The sequence below is a fragment of the Osmerus eperlanus genome, chromosome 20 (assembly GCF_963692335.1).
Source record: "Osmerus eperlanus chromosome 20, fOsmEpe2.1, whole genome shotgun sequence".
NCBI classification, from domain to species: Eukaryota; Metazoa; Chordata; class Actinopteri; order Osmeriformes; family Osmeridae; genus Osmerus; species Osmerus eperlanus.
In genome coordinates this window covers 3,034,889-3,052,102 of record NC_085037.1, presented here as the reverse complement: position 1 = coordinate 3,052,102, position 17,214 = coordinate 3,034,889, and the positions used below count along the sequence as shown (strand labels likewise).

The window sequence follows — 17,214 nt, the reverse complement described above, 5'->3', positions numbered from 1 at the left end:
CTCACTGAAGTGAAACTGAAGTGGACAGACTTACAGTATCGAAGCACTGAACAGACGCACAAAACAAGAATCTGTTTCTAAAAGTATCCAGCAGTTAGACAGAACATCAAGACTAAAACACAGGTGAGTAGTCTAAATGACAAGGATTGATGCATATGATGTGGGCGTTAATAATAATAATAATAATACTTGACAGTATTATTATTATTAAATATAATATATATTATATTTATTTTGTCATAAAAGTATGCTCATGTTAAGGCATACAGTGTAGTAATGTGAATCATAAGTGTGAATAAAATCAACATGACTGTACTTGTCACTGTTTCTTGAACTATTCAAAATCTCAAACTATCACGAAACAAATGACTCCCTGACTCAGCTCAGTTTCATGGTTTCACTTTTGATCTCTCTCTCCAGAGCAGAAATGGCTTCCTGCAGCAGTCTCCAGTCTGAAGATCAGTTCCTCTGTTCTATATGTCTGGATGTGTTCACTGATCCTGTCTCTATTCCATGTGGACACAACTTCTGCAAGGCCTGTATCACCAAGTACTGGGACAACAGTGACCTGTGTCAATGTCCCATGTGCAAGGAGAAATTCTATAGGAGACCTGCAAGGCAGTGAAAAATAAACCCAACAGCCAATACCTACGACCAGCCAGATCTGGAGAAGTGTCATGTGACATCTGTACTGGTACCAAGCTCAAGGCCCTGAAGTCCTGTTTGGTGTGTCTGGCCTCTTACTGTGAGACTCACCTGGAGCCTCATCAGAGAGTTGCAGCCTTGAAGAAACACAAGTTGATCGACCCTGTGGAGAACCTGGAGGGCAGGATGTGTCAGAAGCATGAGAGACCCCTGGAGCTGTTCTGTAGGACTGACCAGATGTGTGTTTGTCTCATGTGCACGAGAACAGACCATAAGACCCATGACACTGTCACTTTAGAGGAAGAGTACAGACCAAAAAAGAATGATCTGGGGAAGATGATGGCTGAGATGAAGCAGATGACGGAAGAAAGATCTAAGAAGGTTCAGGGGGTCAAACTCTCAGTAGAGACCAGCAAGAGAGATGCAGAGAGAGAGATATCAGACAGTGTTGAGGTCTTCACTTCTCTGGTGCGCTCCATTGAGAGAAGCCAGGCTGAGCTCATTGAGGTGATGGAGGAGAAGCAGAAAGCAGCAGAGAAACAGGCTGAAGGGTTGATTCAAGATCTGGAGCAGGAGATCACTGAGCTGAAGAGGAGAAGCACTGAGCTGGAGCAGCTCTCACACACTGAGGACCACCTCCACCTGCTGCAGAGCTTCCCATCCCTGAGCACCCCTGCACACACCAAGGACTGGTCTGAGATCAGTGTCCACAGTGGTCTGAGTGTGGGGGCAGTGAGGAGAGCTGTGTCTCAGCTGCAGGAGACACTCAATGAAGAGATGGAGAAGTTGTCTGACACTGAACTGAAGAGGATTCAGCAGTATGCAGTGGATGTGACTCTGGACCCTGATACAGCACATCCCAAAATCATCCTGTCTGAGGATGGGAAACAAGTGAGATATGGAGACATAAGGCAGGATCTGCCTGACAACCCAGAGAGGTTTGATCATTGTGTCAATGTCCTGGGAAAGCAGGGCTTCTCCTCAGGGAGGTTCTACTATGAGGTGCAGGTTGAGGGGAAGACTGAGTGGACAGTGGGAGTGGTCAGAGAGTCCATCAACAGGAAGGGGAATGTGAAACTGAGGCCTAACAATGGATACTGGACTATATGTCTGAGGAGTGGAGATGAGTACTGGGGTCTGCCTGGCCCCCCTGTCCTCCTCTCCCTGAGACAGAAGCCCCAGAATGTGGGAGTGTTTGTGGACTATGAGGAGGGTCTGGTCTCCTTTTATGATGTGGAGGCCAGGTCTCATATCTACTCTTTCACTGGCTGCACCTTCACTGAGAAACTCTATCCACTCTTCAGTCCCTGTCTGAATGATGGAGGTGAAAACTCTGCCCCTCTGATCATCACTCCTGTCACACAGTGACAAATCAAGATGTGGAAATGCTGGAGTTCAAAAGAAAATGTGATTACAAAATATGAATCTACACAAAATTGTTGTGAGTATGCTGGAGACAAAGTCATTTAGATTTTCAAACATTTATAACAAATCTTTATAGAGGGGCAGTGCTCCCCTGGTGGCTCACAAGGTAGAGCATGAACCTCAGACTGAGGCCTTGACTCGGGGTTCGAGTCCAGCCTGGGTCATTTCCTGCTTTTCTCTCTTTCTTACTACCTGTCCTGTCAATCTTTCACAGTCTGTATCAAATAAAGGCATAAATGGCAATGAGATGTCACGTAAATGTACCAGTGAACAAATGAAATAAAATGACCTAAAATGCAATAAATGCATATAAAACCTTATTCAATCCTTTAAAAAAAACAATTTTGTACACTACCACAATCAGTGAAAAGCACAAATCACCTTTGAGAATGTCTGTTTAGTTTAGAGAACCTCCAACATGATGCCTGTATTCAGGGACGATATACAACACACAGTTGTATTTCAGGTTCACACTGGTTCTGTTCAAGTGTGAAATGCTCTTAAGAGCATAAGATCTTGCTTAATCTCACTGCTTCAGTCAGTGTTTTTACGTTTTTTAGGGTAATCCATATATTTAACATAAGAAACACACTCAACAGGTCAGATATGAATATCTAGTTGACAGCATTATGACCAGCTGTAACTGATCTGAGACCAGCATTAAGCCCAGCTGTAACTGATTTTTGACCAGCATTAAGATCAACTGTAACTGATCTGAGACCAGCATTAACACCAGCTGTAACTGATCTGAGACCAGCATTAACACTATATGTAACTGATCTGAGACCAGCATTTACACCAGCTGTAACTGATCTGAGACCAGCATTAACACCATATGTAACTGATCTGAGACCAGCATTTACACCAGCTGTAACTGATCTGAGACCAGCATTAAATAAAAACACAAACTAACGTTTAATAACTTTACTTTTAACCTGATCTAAATACACACCATATTCTAAGTATGAAGAGTCTCAATAAAGCAAGTCATTGCTGTAATTTATGGCTACATCGTTTACTGATATTTTATAGATGTGTTTGCTCCATACTAAGCATGAAAAACATTTACAAATTTGACTTCCAAACCTCATAGAAACAGTGGGAGGAGTTGAGCAAAACACTAAAACAAACAGTGGCAATACCTCAAGAGAAAGAATCATATATAATCCATGATCAGAATGTGTGTGCAAGTGTTAATGTGTACTGTATGTGCGAGAGTGTGTATTCCTACCCATAGTGCAAACATAACCGGGCTCAACAACAGAAATCAGGAGGCTTTTCCAGAAAGCAGGTGTTACAACATAACCAGGTAAGTTAACGCTCCAGCTGACACACAATGTTGCAGCAACTTACAGGCAATGTTGCTACAACGCTGGCTGTCAGATGAGGAGTTAACTTACCCGGTTATGTTGCATAACCTGCTTTCTGGAGTACCCCCCTGCAAGGATGAGAACATTGAAAAAGTGAGGTAGAAGGACAATTCAAGATTTTCCCCACTCACAACAACTGCTGGTGTGCTCATTTCATGTCTAGACCTTCTCCTCCAGGGCCCTTAAATACTGCACGCACTCACAGAGCCAGACACACACACTCACACATCATGTGCTGCTATGTGCATCATGTGCAATGTTGCTTTCACCTTCCACCATCTCCAGCTCCTCCTGTCTGCTGTATCGTCACTGCAGGGCGTTGTTAGTGCTCTGTGAAGCCTTTTGACTGTTAAACGTGCAGTACATTTTCCTGGATTTGGACATTGTATTTGTATCCTGCCTTGTTCTTGTATTAACTTGTGCTATTCTAGCCATGCTCCGAACCAGAGTGTTTCCCTTTGGATAGATCCACACCTCCAAAGATAAACATATTTACATTGGAATAAATTGTTAAATCAACATGTGAGTGTCTTGAATGAACTAGTATACTGGGCCCTTATTGGAGCAGCCACGTTCAGCTGTTGGTATGTACTGTAGATTGTGTAACTTAATCTGACATGAGATCAACTTTATACTCTGCTGTCCTCACTGACCTCTCCTCCCTCCCTTCCCCTCCCAGTGCAGCTAGACATACATCCCATCCTCACACAGTACAGCTCTGCACCCATCCCTACCCAGTGCAGCTAGACCTACATCCCATCCTTACACAGTACAGCCCTGCACCCATCCCTACCCAGTGCAGCTAGACCTACATCCCATCCTCACACAGTACAGCCCTGCACCCATCCCTACCCAGTGCAGCTAGACCTACATCCCATCCTTACACAGTACAGCTCTGCACCCATCCCTACCCAGTGCAGCTAGACCTACATCCCATCCTTACACAGTACAGCTCTGCATCCCGTCCCCTCATAGTATAAGTGTACAGCATGTGTGTGATGTGGTTCTATGTGGTTCTATGTGTGTGTGTGTGCAGGGGACTTTGCCATCCTGCTCCAGAGTGGTGTGTCGGTGCGCAGGGCGCTGATGCTGAACGTGGGCTGTGCCATGACATCGTTCGGGGGGCTGTACCTCGCCCTCTCCATAGCAACCGACGCCGCCACCAAGCAGTGGATTGCCGCGGTTACCACCGCGATGTTCCTCTATGTGGGATTGGCTGATATGGTGGGTATGGTACCATGGTAAAATGTACCAACAGCTGCTCTTTCCCCCCCCCCCCACGTAATCAGCGACGGACTGGGGGAAAAAAGTGGCCCGGGAGTTACTATCAGACCGGCCCACTCAATACACTGCGCGGCCCATTCAGTACACGGCGCGTTGCCCACTCAATGCATCGCACGTATCGTTCTTTTTCTCCCTGAGCTTCTAGCGAGTGACGCAAATGTTGAGTAGGCAAGGCAACATTATATATTATACGTTATACGTGTTCAAGCTGTGTAATATGGAAAATAGTTGGAGGTGCCAGCGATGTCAGAGGGAGGTCCGGTTGGTGATGGAAGTGGGCCGGTATTTCGGACCATCCCAACCCCGTCGGGACACTGGGGATTCCCCCGGTATCCCCGATGGCCAGTCCGCCCCTGCATGTAACCATGGTAATTTGACATGCAACCATGACAATCAGACATGTAACCATGACAATCAGACATGTAACCATGGCGACAGACAGACCCTGTTAGTAGCTGCTACCGCACTAGCTGGAGATCATGCTTTCTCTAATGTGTGTGTGTCTGTGTGATTGTGTGTGTGTCTCTGTGTGTAAATGTTTGCGTGTCTCTATCTGTATGCATGTGTGTGTGTATGTATGTGTGTGTGTGTGTGTGTGTATGCAGCTCCCCACCATGGTCCATGTGGACAGCCGTCACCCCTGGCTGATGTTCTTCCTGCAGAACGTTGGACTGCTGACCGGCTGGAGCATACTGCTACTGCTGTCTCTCTACGAAGACTGCATACACTTCTAACACACACACACACACACTCCTCGCACACACACACACATGCTCTGGAAACTGTTCTCTTCTGCATATGTAGCCAATATACTAGTTGTCCAGATTAATATAATAAACTCCCATCAGTTTTAATTCTGTGTTGTAAAACAGATAACTGATGTGATGTACCTGATAGCAGAGATGTGACTCCAGTCTGTCAAACCTCCAAGATGAACACCTTCATTATGCTGCTTCTGTGTCTGCCTCATTGCACCAATAAAGGGCAAAATACAAAGCTTCTCTTCAGTATGTGTTGATATTGATGCTGTGGTTGTGGTGATGATGAGATACTGGTGAGTATGCTGTCATGGTGATGGAAAACTGGTTAGTATGCTGTCATGGTGATTATGAAATACTGGTGAGCATGCTGTCATGGTGATGTAAAACTGGTGAGTATGATTGCTTTATTCTTACTTCCTGTCAGCAAGGTAGGAGTGTGTTGTCTGGAGTGCCCACCAGATGGAGCCCTGCTCCAGGAAAAGTTTACTGTATCTCAAATTATGTATTTTATTAAACCTTATCCAATTTACAGCATTAGAAAAAAAGTCAACTAGATAGACAGATATGGTGAGTCTCCTGACATGGGAGAGGTATTCAGACTTCTAGGCTGTCCACTTCACACTACATTTCCCATGATGCCTCAGGCTTTCTTCACAGGTAAACCCGGCTGCACCTTCACCTTTATATAACACAACCAACCCTACTTACTCAGAACATAGGTTACACCTATGATAAGCTAACATATATTAGAATAAACATCCTAAATATACACAATAATAACCAATACAGTATACTAAACCTATAATACACAATCCTATACTAACCGTATAACCTATACTAACCTAGAGACAAGTAGGGTACAATTAGTGCAATATTGCTGATTGTGCCACCAGTAGCTGAAGTGACAGTGTGTAAAGTGACTAGTGTGAGTGTCGACAGTGTCCATATCAAGGTTCATTCAGGAGCCTGATGGCCCTTGGAAAGAAACTGTAGTCCAGTCTGCGTCGCCTGCCAGAAGGTCAACGGGGTAAAAAGACTGAAGGATGGGTGGTAACAGTCTCTTAGAATGCTGCCAGCTTTCCTGAGGCATCGTGTGTGGTAGGTGTCCTGAAGGGCTGGGAGCTTCCTGCTGATGAAGAACTCAGCAGACCTGACCACACTATGTAGGGCCTTATGGTCCCTGTCTGTGCAGCTCCCATACCACACTGTGATGCAACCAGTCAGTATGCACTCTATGGTGCATCTGTAAAGTTAGTGAGGATGACTGTGTCCATGCCAAACTTCTTCAGTCTCCTCAGGAGAAGAGGCGTTTCCGGGCCGCTTTGACCACCTTTTCCGTGTGAGCAGACCAGGTGAGATCATTGCTGATGTTCACCCCGAAGAACCTGAAGCAGCTGACCTTTTCCACTTTGGATCCGTTGTTCAAAGTCCAAAGTCTTCACAATTTTACGTTGAGGAACATTATTATGAAATGGTTCCACGATATGTAGATGCAGGTTTTGGCAGATTGGTGAACCATTGCACATCTTTACGTCTGAGAGACTCTGCCTCTTTAAGATACTCTTTTTATACCCAATCGTTACTGACCTGTTTGCAATTAACCTAGTTAGTTGCTAAATGTTCCTTCAGCTGTTTATTTTCTGTAACACTTTTTTCAGCCTGTTATTGCCCCAATCTTTTTTACACAAAGTTACAACTTTTTGGGAATTGAGGTTATATCTGATTTGCAGCTTTGAAGTAATACAAGCCTTCCTGTTCATACTAGATAGAATTCAGTCATGAAAGGGTTAACTTTGTTCAGGACAGAGGTGTATCCAATGATGATGTGAATAGTAAATAGAGACTGTTGCTTGACTGACGTTCGAAATACTATCGAACTATGCTCTTCTATATGCAATATTTCTGTATTGTACTATTTCTGTCTATGCTATTGCTCATTTAATAAAAGTACATTTTCAACAATAAACCATTATACAGTTTTGTTAAGTTCATAGGTTCACAAGATTCACAAGTTCACTTCTGGTCTTATTCTAGAAATGGCTTCCTGCAGCAGTCTCCAGTCTGAAGATCAGTTCCAGTGTTCTATCTGTCTGGATGTGTTCACTGATCCTGTCTCTATTCTATGTGGACACAACTTCTGCAAGGCCTGTATCACCAAGTACTGGGATAACAGTGACCTGTGTCAATGTCCCATGTGTAAAATGACTTTTGATAAAAGACCAGATCTCTATGTCAACACTTTCATCTCTGAAATGGCTGCTCAGTTCAGGACGTCAGGGCCACTGAAGGCTACCATCAGTCCAGAACTGCTTCCTGCTAAACCTGAAGTGTCATGTGACTACTGTACAGGTACCAAGCTCAAGGCCCTGAAGTCCTGTCTGGTGTGTCTGGCCTCTTACTGTGAGGCTCACCTGGAGCCTCATCAGAGAGTTGCAGCCTTGAAGAAACACAAGCTGATCGACCCTGTGGAGAACCTGGAGGACAGAATGTGTCAGAAGCATGAGAGACCCCTGGAGCTGTTCTGTAGGACTGACCAGACGTGTGTGTGTGTCTCATGTGCATGAAAACAGAACATAAGACCCATGACACTGTCACCTTAGAGGAAGAGTACAGACCAAAAAAGAATGATCTGGGGAAGATGATGGCTGAGATGAACCAGATGATGGAAGAAAGATCTAGGAAGGTTCAGGAGATGAAACTCTCAGTAGAGACCAGCAAGAGAGATGCAGAGAGAGAGATATCAGACAGTGTTCAGGTATTCACTGCTCTGGTGTGCTCCATTGAGAGAAGCCAGGCTGAGCTCATTGAGGTGATGGAGGAGAAGCAGAAAGCAGCAGACAAACAGGCTGAAGGGTTGATTCAACATCTGGAGCAGGAGATCACTGAGCTGAAGAGGAGAAGCACTGAGCTGGAGCAGCTCTCACACACTGAGGACCACCTCCACCTGCTGCAGAGCTTCCCATCCCTGAGCACCCCTCCACACACCAAGGACTGGTCTGAGATCAGTGGTCTGAGTGTGGGGGCAGTGAGGAGAGCTGTGTCTCAGCTGCAGGAGACACTCAATAAAGAGATGGAGAAGCTGTCTGACACTGAACTGAAGAGGATTCAGCAGTATGCAGTGGATGTGACTCTGGACCCTGATACAGCACATCCCAAACTCATCCTGTCTGAGGATGGGAAAGAAGTGAGACATGGAGACATAAGGCAGGATCTCCCTGACAACCCAGAGAGGTTTGATCGTTCTGTCCGTGTCCTGGGAAAGCAGGGCTTCTCCTCAGGGTGGTTCTACTATTAGGTGCAGGTTGAGGGGAAGACTAGATGGGATCTGGGAGTGGTCAGAGAGTCCATCAACAGGAAGGGTACGATCACAGTGACTCCTAACAATGGATGCTGGACTGTACGGCTGAGGAATGGAGATGAGTACTGGGCTCCGGCTGACCCCCCTGTCCTCCTCTCCCTGAGACAGAAGCCCCAGAAGGTGGGGGTGTTTGTTGAGTATGAGGGGGGTCTGGTCTCCTTTTATGATGTGGAGGCCAGGTCTCATATCTGCTCTTACACTGGCTGCACCTTCACTGAGAAACTCTATCCACTCTTCAGTCCCAGTCTGAATGATGGAGGTAAAAACTCTGTCCCTCTGATCATCACTCCTGTCACACAGTGAAAAATAAAGATGTGGAAATACTGAAGTTCAAAAGAAAATGTGATTACAAAATATTAGTCTAAACTGTAGATGTACATTTAGATTTTCAAACATTTATAACACATCTTTACACAGGGGCAGTGCTCCCCTGGTGGCTCACAAGGTAGAGCATGAACCTCAGACTAAGGCCTTGACTCAGGGTTCAAGTCCAGCCTGGGTAATTTCCTGCTTTTCTCTCTTTCTTAATACCTTTCCTGTCACTCTTTCACGGTCTGTATCAAATAAAGGCATAACATCCGGTAAATAATCATATTAAACCAGGAAAAACTGTCCAGAATCCAGTAATATTTCAGGTTTTTTGAAATATGGCAATGAGATGTCACCTAAATGTACCAGTGAAAAAATGAAATAAAATCATCTAAATGCATATACAATCTCGATCAATCCTTTTAAAAAACGATTTTGTACACTACAACAATCAGTGAAAAGCACAAATCACCTAAGAAAATGTCTGTTTAGTTTAGAGAACCTCCAACATGATAACTGTATTCAGGGACGATGTACAAACACAGAGTTGTATTTCAGATTCACACTAGTTCTGTTCAAGTTTGAAATGCTCTGAAGAGCATAAACTCTTGCTTTCTCTCACTGCTTCGGTCAGTGTTTTTACGTTTTTTAGGGTAATCCATATATTTAACATAAGAAACACACAACAGTTTTATGCAGGGGTAGAGAATGAATCACAGACTAAGGCCTGGGCTCAGGGTTCCAGTCTTGCCTGGACCATTTCCTGCTTTTCTCTCTTTATTACAACCTTTCCTGTCAATCTTTCACGGTTTGTATCAATTAAAAACACAAATCTGGTAAAAAAATATTAATCTTAAAACAGGAAATATTATCCAGTCTCCAGTAATATATTTTATGTTTTTATATTTCACCTAAATGCCCCAGTGAATTAATACAATAAACTGCAATAAAATCATATAAAACCACATTCAATCCTTTACACAAATCTATTTCGTACACTACCACAATCAGTGAAAAGCACAAATCAACATGGTACTTGTATTCAGGGCCAATGTACAAACACACAGTTGTGTTTCAGGTTCACACTAGTTCTGTTCAAGTTGGAAATGCTCTGAAGAGCATAAACTCTTGCTTTCTCTCACTGCTTTAGTCAGTGTGTTTAAGAGTCCACTGCAAATTGAACCCTTCTGTTCCTCACTCAAAACTTTCCTTATGTTAGTATTTGTAAAGGAAAGAAAAAGGTGCAGTGGTCTAACTTTTGGAGAAGAAAAAAAAGTTGAGAAGGACAATTATGAGTGAAGAACAGCAGGGTAAAATTTCCAGTGGCGTCTTAAATATTACCCTTCTGTTCCTCACTCAAACATGTCCTTCTCAACTTTTTTAAAAGGAAAGAAAAAGGTGCAGTGGTCTCTTATTCCAGAGATGTAACTCTCCTGGTCTCCTCTTCTTTCTACTCACTTCTCTGGTTTGACCAGGGTCTACCAAAAGGTATCTTGATTCACATTACATTTAGTCATGTAGCAGACGCTCTTATCCAGAGCAACTTACAGTAAGTACAGGGACATTCCCCCGAGGCAAGTAGGGTGAAGTGCCTTGCCCAGGTACACAACTTCATTTCGCACAGCCGGGACTCAAACCAGCAACCTTCTGATTACTAGCCCGAATCCCTAACCGCTCAGCCACATAACTCCCTACACACGCTGTGGCTTTTGATTGATAGTTACCAGATCAGAGAGTACATGGATATAGTACTAGAATCCATGGATATAGTACTAGAATACATGGACAGAGTACTAGAATACATATATATAGTACTATAATACATAGATGGAGTACTAGAATACATGGACAGAGTACTAGAATACATTGATAGAGTACTAGAATACATGGACAGAGTACTAGAATACTAGAATCCATGGATATAGTACTAGAATACATAGACAGAGTACTTGAATACATGGATAGAGTTCTAGAATACATGGATGGAGTACTAGAATACATGGACAGAGTACTAGAATACATATATATATAGTACTAGAATACATAGATGGAGTACTAGAATACATGGATAGAGTACTAGAATACATGGACAGAATACTAGAATACATGGATATAGTACTAGAATACATGGATAGAGTTCTAGAATACATGGATACAGTACTAGAATACATGGATAGAATTCTAGAGTACATGGATAGAGTTATAGAGTACATGGATAGAGGACATATTGTCTGTTTGGAGGAGACCTTATTTAAATGATGTAAACCATTCACATCCACACATCTATCTGTCATCTATGAATACACACACAGCAACTGTTTGATAAACATGATATGTAAATTCCATGGAGGGTTAGGTGAGCTTTATTTAGTAGCTTGTTACCCAAGAGCTGGGGTCCACACACACTTTCTCACAAACAAACACACACACACTAACACACCATCGCGCACACACTCAGACACCCACCCACACACGCACTGACCCACACACAAACACACGCACTCACACATACAGAGGGTGTGCTTGGCTCACCTCAGTAATTCCATCTGCCCTGTTTACCCACGCTAATGGGAACTTCTTCATTTGCATATTGTTTTAAACACTCCCTCTGGAGGTGAGTTAATGAGCTCTTTCATTTGGCTTCTGACCAACCAGAGACTCCAGACTATTATTATGCAAATGAGGATTTGCTCTGGTGAGTTTCACCTGAGGTCAGCAGTCTGAAGCCTCGCCCCCAGCTCCAGGTCCCGCCCCCAAGTCACAGTGCATGTGGAACTGTGTGTGTGGAACTATAATAATTATGTACTAATTTAGTAGATGCTGTCATCCAAAGCGACTTACAGTACAGGGGGGATTTGAATCATTTGAATATGTAACCTCTTTAAACTACAGTCAAATGCTTTAATGCTGAGCCATACCCATCCTAAATGTGTGTGTGTGTGCAACTGTGTGTGTATAACTGTGTATGTTTCCTCCTGGATCTGTTATGAATAAAAATCTTCTGGTACCTGATGCTCATTTGCATAAGGCAGACACCATTGGCTGACAGAGTGTGAGGTAAACGGCGACCTGCCGGCCGCGTGCCTCATCAGCGACGACGATCTTGTGGTTGACGTCAACACTGTAGTATGGGAGGGGGGATTCGGTTATGCTTTAAATTCACAGTGTCTTTATGAACTTTATTTTATTGTATCTACCCTGCTTTCTTGATACAATCTTACTACTCATTCCAATTGAATATAACCTTAATAGTTGGTTAAACATCATGACGTGTGGTGCGGCACCGCGCAGGCCTTATCACGCTTCTTTGTTTAGTGCTAAGACGTGATATCACGAAGTCAATAATTCCCCCCAGTTAAACTCCCGGGAGACTTTCTATTTTCCTGACGGATCAAATGAAGCGCCCTTATGTCCCACCGGGGTTCGCCTTATAAAGCCGCCAGCTGATCCTCCACTCCGCTCACAGACTGTCCCAACCCCCTCGTGGAGCACAGCAGAGGAGAGAGAGAGACAGGCAGCAAGAGCGAGAGTCAGGACACAACGGATAAGAGCAAGGTCCACGTTTCTGGGACCTCAAAACAGTGTTTTGAGCCGAAAATTGAAGGTAAAAGCCGCCTGGCGGTCAAACGGCACGTGAGAGTGAGAGGTGCTTGCGCTATACTGGGGAGCTGTCCGGTGCTGGAGTTGCATTCCTGTTTTAGCGGAACGCTGAGAGAGCGGAACAGCTCAACATCCTTCCGGACTGTGCCGGCATTTGAGCATCCTGCGCGCCAGAGGAGATACCGCTGCACCGCCCGTCTGTCGCCACGCATGAGGAGAGATACGGGAGCCCCGGTAGAACCATGCCTCGCTCCTTCCTCGTGAAGAAGGTGAAACTAGATGATTTCTCATCTGCCGATCTTGAGGGCCCCTATGTCCGGTCGCGAGCCGCCAACCTCAGCCTACGTTTTCACGAGAAAGGTAAACCCTGACCCACCTTAACCGTTAACCGTTACCGAAACAGGCTAAATGAGATGTTGAGGACCACAGCTCGTGACTGTCACGGCGGTTGGTTTCGTGCAGGCGGACGGGCTCCGGGCTGATAAAGCCGGCTGGTTGCTTTTTGCTCTGGAAGCTTGACAGAGCCCCGGGACATGGTCAGCTGGCAGACACGCGGCTCTTCTGTCCACTCAGCACGTTTCCCTGAGCGCACGCACAAGGTTAAACACACAGACAAGAGCGCTAGATGATAAAAAATCATATGTGAGGTCTTTGATGTTATGTTGATTTTATTTATATCATTTGATATTTTACAATACGCCGCTCAACACACACACACACACACACACACACACACACACACACACACACACACACACACACACACACACACACACACACACACACACACACACACACACAAAATGAGTAACACGAGAGAGGGGGAGAGATAGTTCGTTTCCAGACATTACACACGCTCTATAAAATAGACAGCGCGCGCTCTCACTTGCATAACCAAGACTGTTTTGTCCGGAAGTGCGTTTATAGAATATTCATGGTTCCTCTCATCTCGGCCCGTGGAGTCGCACTGGAGTATTTGTTCTGCATCGACCTATTTAAGGCACGCTGCCTGACGGGTGCAGCTCGCGCCTAGTGATCGGGGATAATAATTAGCAGCGTTGACGGGAACAAACGTAATACCTATCGCCGCACAGAGGAGAGGTTCACATCTTCTGCTACTGAGGATGATGATAATGGTGATGATCGTGGTGGTGATGATAGTGATGATGAAGGTGACGGTTAATTTTATTTGAGAGCTCATTGAGAGCGTCCTGGGCACGAGAGGCAGCACCAAGTCAGTACACCCTTTATCTAGTAATCTAGTGAAATAATAATCACCAGCGCATAATAAAATCATGAAAAAACAACTTTAAAAACAGTTACTACAGTTACTGCTATGGTAACAATGATGATGATGATGATAGTGATGATGGTGATGATGATGATGATGGTGAAGATAATTATGAGGATGATGGTGGTGGTGATAGTGATGATAATGATGATAGTGATGATAATGTTGATAATGAGAACAGCTCTTTACAATCAAATCTAACCCCATGTCTCTCCTCCCTCCCTCCCTCCCTCCCTCCCTCCCTCCCCTCCCCCTCTCTCCCTCTACCCCTGCCTTTCTCAAACCCTATACCCCTTCCCCATCCCCCTCTCCATCTCTCCCCCTCCCCCTCTCCAGGCTACATCAGTGAGTACCTGCCCGAGTATGATGGAGAGAACGACCATGTCGTCACTGCAATCACCTCCCCCCTCTACGCCCGTCTCCACGGCAACTCCGAGCCCCCTGACAGCCCCGCCTCCGAGACCTCGTCCGGCACCGACCACGGCCACCGGTCATCCGTTACCGACAGCTACGGCCTGGACTCCTTCCTCATCAGGGACGGTCGCTCACGGCAACGGCGGGCCGCCGCCGGCGCTCAGAGGCACACCTGCGGAGAATGTGGGCGGAGCTACGCCACGTCCTCCAACCTGAGCCGCCACAAGCAGACGCACCGCAGCGCCGACAGCCAGCTGGCCAAGCAATGCCCCACCTGTGGCAAGGTGTACGTCTCCATGCCCGCCCTCTCCATGCACCTGCTCACCCACGACCTCCAGCACAGGTGCCAGGTGTGCGGCAAGGCCTTCAGCCGGCCCTGGCTGCTGCAGGGCCACAGCAGGTCCCACACAGGGGAGAAGCCCTTCTGCTGCGCCCGCTGTGGCAAGACATTCGCCGACCGCTCCAACCTGCGCGCCCACATGCAGACGCACTCGGCCCTCAAGATGTACAAGTGTAAGCGGTGCCACAAGACCTTTGCCCTCAAGTCCTACCTGACCAAACACTACGAGTCGGCCTGTCTCAAGAGCTCCTTCTCTCCCCCCTCCTCCCCCTCCTTCTCCCCACTCAGCTCCCTCGGTGACTGACCCAGTCTCCCTCTTCTCCTCTTTATCCTCCTGTTCACCTCTCCGCTTTCCTCCTCTCCTCCCTCCCTCTCTTCCTCCCTCCCTTCCCCTCCCTTGTCCCCCATCTTTCCCCTCTTCATGTCAGCAGCACTAAGAACCTCTGGGTAGCATGGACCAGGATGAATGATGATGCCCACCGTCTCACACTGCAGGTTCTAACCTGGAGGAACCCACCATCTCACACTGCAGGTTCTAACCTGGAGGAACCTACCATCTCATACTGCAGGTTCTAACCTAGAGGAACCCACCATCTCACACTGCAGGTTCTAACCTAGAGGAACCCACCATCTCACACTGCAGGTTCTAACCTAGAGGAACCCACCATCTCACACTGCAGGTTCTAACCTAGAGGAACCCACCATCTCACACTGCAGGTTCTAACCTGGAGGAACCCACCATCTCATACTGCAGGTTCTAACCTAGAGGAACCCACCATCTCATACTGCAGGTTCTGACCTGGAGGAACCAACCATCTCATACTGCAGGTTCTAACCTGCAGGAACCAGAGTTTGTCAGCCTCCCTGAGGACACTGAGAACACGTCAGTCACACCCGGCTCATTCATCACATGTACACCTGAACATCACCCGGGTAGAATCGCTTCTAACAACCACACTGCTCAGCATTGAGGTTAAACTATTTATTAATTTCCATTCATCAATGTTTTTATTTTAGAAATAATTTTTTACAGTTTTGTAGAAAAAGTATTTGCATATTTTTCTTGCCTTTGTCAGAGTATGCCAAAGTATTTGCCCTTTTTTAAACTATATCTTCCTTTTTAGTTTGCTTTTATAAACCTACTGTATGCATGCAAATAAAAACCCACAGTAATAATGAAAACTATGCCAATTTTATGGAGTTATGGACTTTTACCAAGCTGTAGATAGCATCTCTACTTGTGCAACATTCCTGTCCCAGAAAAGTAGAGCAATGACGCATGGGGACACAGAAGTTCTACCTGTAACATTTGTAACATCATTTAATCCAGGGATAAATGCAGTGGAGCAGCATTTCTCTAATGTCAGGAAGAATGGCCTAGAGTTAGGAAGGGCCTAGAGTTAGGAAGGGCTTAGAGTTAGGAAGGGCCTAGAGTTAGGAAGGGCTTAGAGTTAGGAAGGGCCTAGAGTTAGGAAGGGCCTAGAGTTAGGAAGGGCTTAGAGTTAGGAAGGGCCTAGAGTTAGGAAGGGGTGGGCTGCTAGGTTGAATATATCAACGTTGAGTCAACGTCAATACAATGCAATGGAAAATATGCTAATGATTGTAAAAAAAACAAGTTGTCACACATTTCATTATAAGTATCTTTAATCCAGTGACATTTTACATTATGAAAACCAGCTATATAGGCGTCAATCCATTTAGAGGCCAAATTGAGGCAGTCTTGCCATCCCCTGTAACACATTCAGTTATCCATAGCTGGGCCACTGTCACTGTCCATGAGCAATTTACTTCCACAAAACATGCAATGGCTCATGGGTAACAAGGGGACAAGTCTCCTCCTTCATATATTGCTCCTGGGGGAGAACATGGGTCTGCACTGCCTGCCTCGTTAAGATCTAGGAGCAAAACATCTGCTGCTGGACAGAACCATCTGACAGGGAGGTTCTAGAAGGTTCCAGGGTTCGGGCTGGGAGGTTCTAAAGTGCAGAAAAACGAGCTCCAAAGCCACTTACAGAATTCGATTTTTCCATGGCAACCTTGCCCCAGTACAGGAAGGTGTTTCCTCAACATCCCCAGGACATCACATGACCACATTGTAACCATGGGAATGTCCATCTTGAAGTACTTCCTGTGTTCAGGCAGCTCTAGAGTCAGGGAGGGTTAGAGTATCTGTACCTTTATCTCAGTGAAGACTCCTGTATGTAGAATCATTCTTTGGAATCTAATGTTTCTATGAACTGTTACTGTAAGAATCTTATTAATTAAATCTTCTTTCTGCAGGCAGTTTTTTTCTGCCCGTTATTTGAACACTGTAAAGCACAAGGTACCACTTCTAATTAAATACTTTAAAGAGCTATTCTGATTACCTGTTTGTTTATGTGTATGTGGTGTGTGTGTGTATGTGTGTGAGAGTGTGG

The 17,214-nt window shown here is 45.4% G+C and overlaps 3 protein-coding genes and 1 pseudogene across 3 annotated transcripts; all 4 read left to right on the top strand.

The window, feature by feature from the left end:
- The first annotated feature begins 427 nt into the window (after window positions 1-427).
- Window positions 428-3,034, top strand: LOC134006820 (E3 ubiquitin-protein ligase TRIM39-like). The gene is given in 2 exon segments (XM_062445880.1): window positions 428-611; window positions 614-3,034. Coding segments are annotated over 2 exon segments (1,584 nt in total). The 3' UTR covers window positions 2,014-3,034.
- On the top strand, window positions 2,700-5,715 carry LOC134006934 (zinc transporter ZIP4-like). Its single transcript, XM_062446047.1, has 3 exons — window positions 2,700-2,709; window positions 4,477-4,664; window positions 5,330-5,715. The coding sequence occupies exons 1-3, from the start codon at window positions 2,700-2,702 to the stop codon at window positions 5,456-5,458; spliced, it is 327 nt and encodes a 108-aa protein (XP_062302031.1). The 3' UTR covers window positions 5,459-5,715.
- A 1,806-nt stretch (window positions 5,716-7,521) lies between these two features.
- Window positions 7,522-9,533, top strand: LOC134006819 (E3 ubiquitin-protein ligase TRIM39-like; annotated as a pseudogene).
- A 3,110-nt stretch (window positions 9,534-12,643) lies between these two features.
- Window positions 12,644-15,434, top strand: LOC134040945 (transcriptional repressor scratch 1-like). Its single transcript, XM_062487143.1, has 2 exons — window positions 12,644-13,112; window positions 14,380-15,434. The coding sequence occupies exons 1-2, from the start codon at window positions 12,995-12,997 to the stop codon at window positions 15,099-15,101; spliced, it is 840 nt and encodes a 279-aa protein (XP_062343127.1). The 5' UTR covers window positions 12,644-12,994; the 3' UTR covers window positions 15,102-15,434.
- Window positions 15,435-17,214: the final 1,780 nt, after the last annotated feature.

What these genes read in the sequence shown, in the direction of transcription:
- LOC134040945 (XM_062487143.1), top strand. Translation starts at nt 12,995, where the DNA reads ATGCCTCGCTCCTTCCTCGTGAAGAAGGTGAAACTAGATGATTTCTCA. An exon ending in CCTACGTTTTCACGAGAAAG is followed by an intron (nt 13,113 to 14,379) that starts GTAAACCCTGAC and finishes CCCCCTCTCCAG; the next exon opens with GCTACATCAGTGAGTACCTG.
- LOC134006934 (XM_062446047.1), top strand. An exon ending in ATGTGGGATTGGCTGATATG is followed by an intron (nt 4,665 to 5,329) that starts GTGGGTATGGTA and finishes GTGTGTATGCAG; the next exon opens with CTCCCCACCATGGTCCATGT.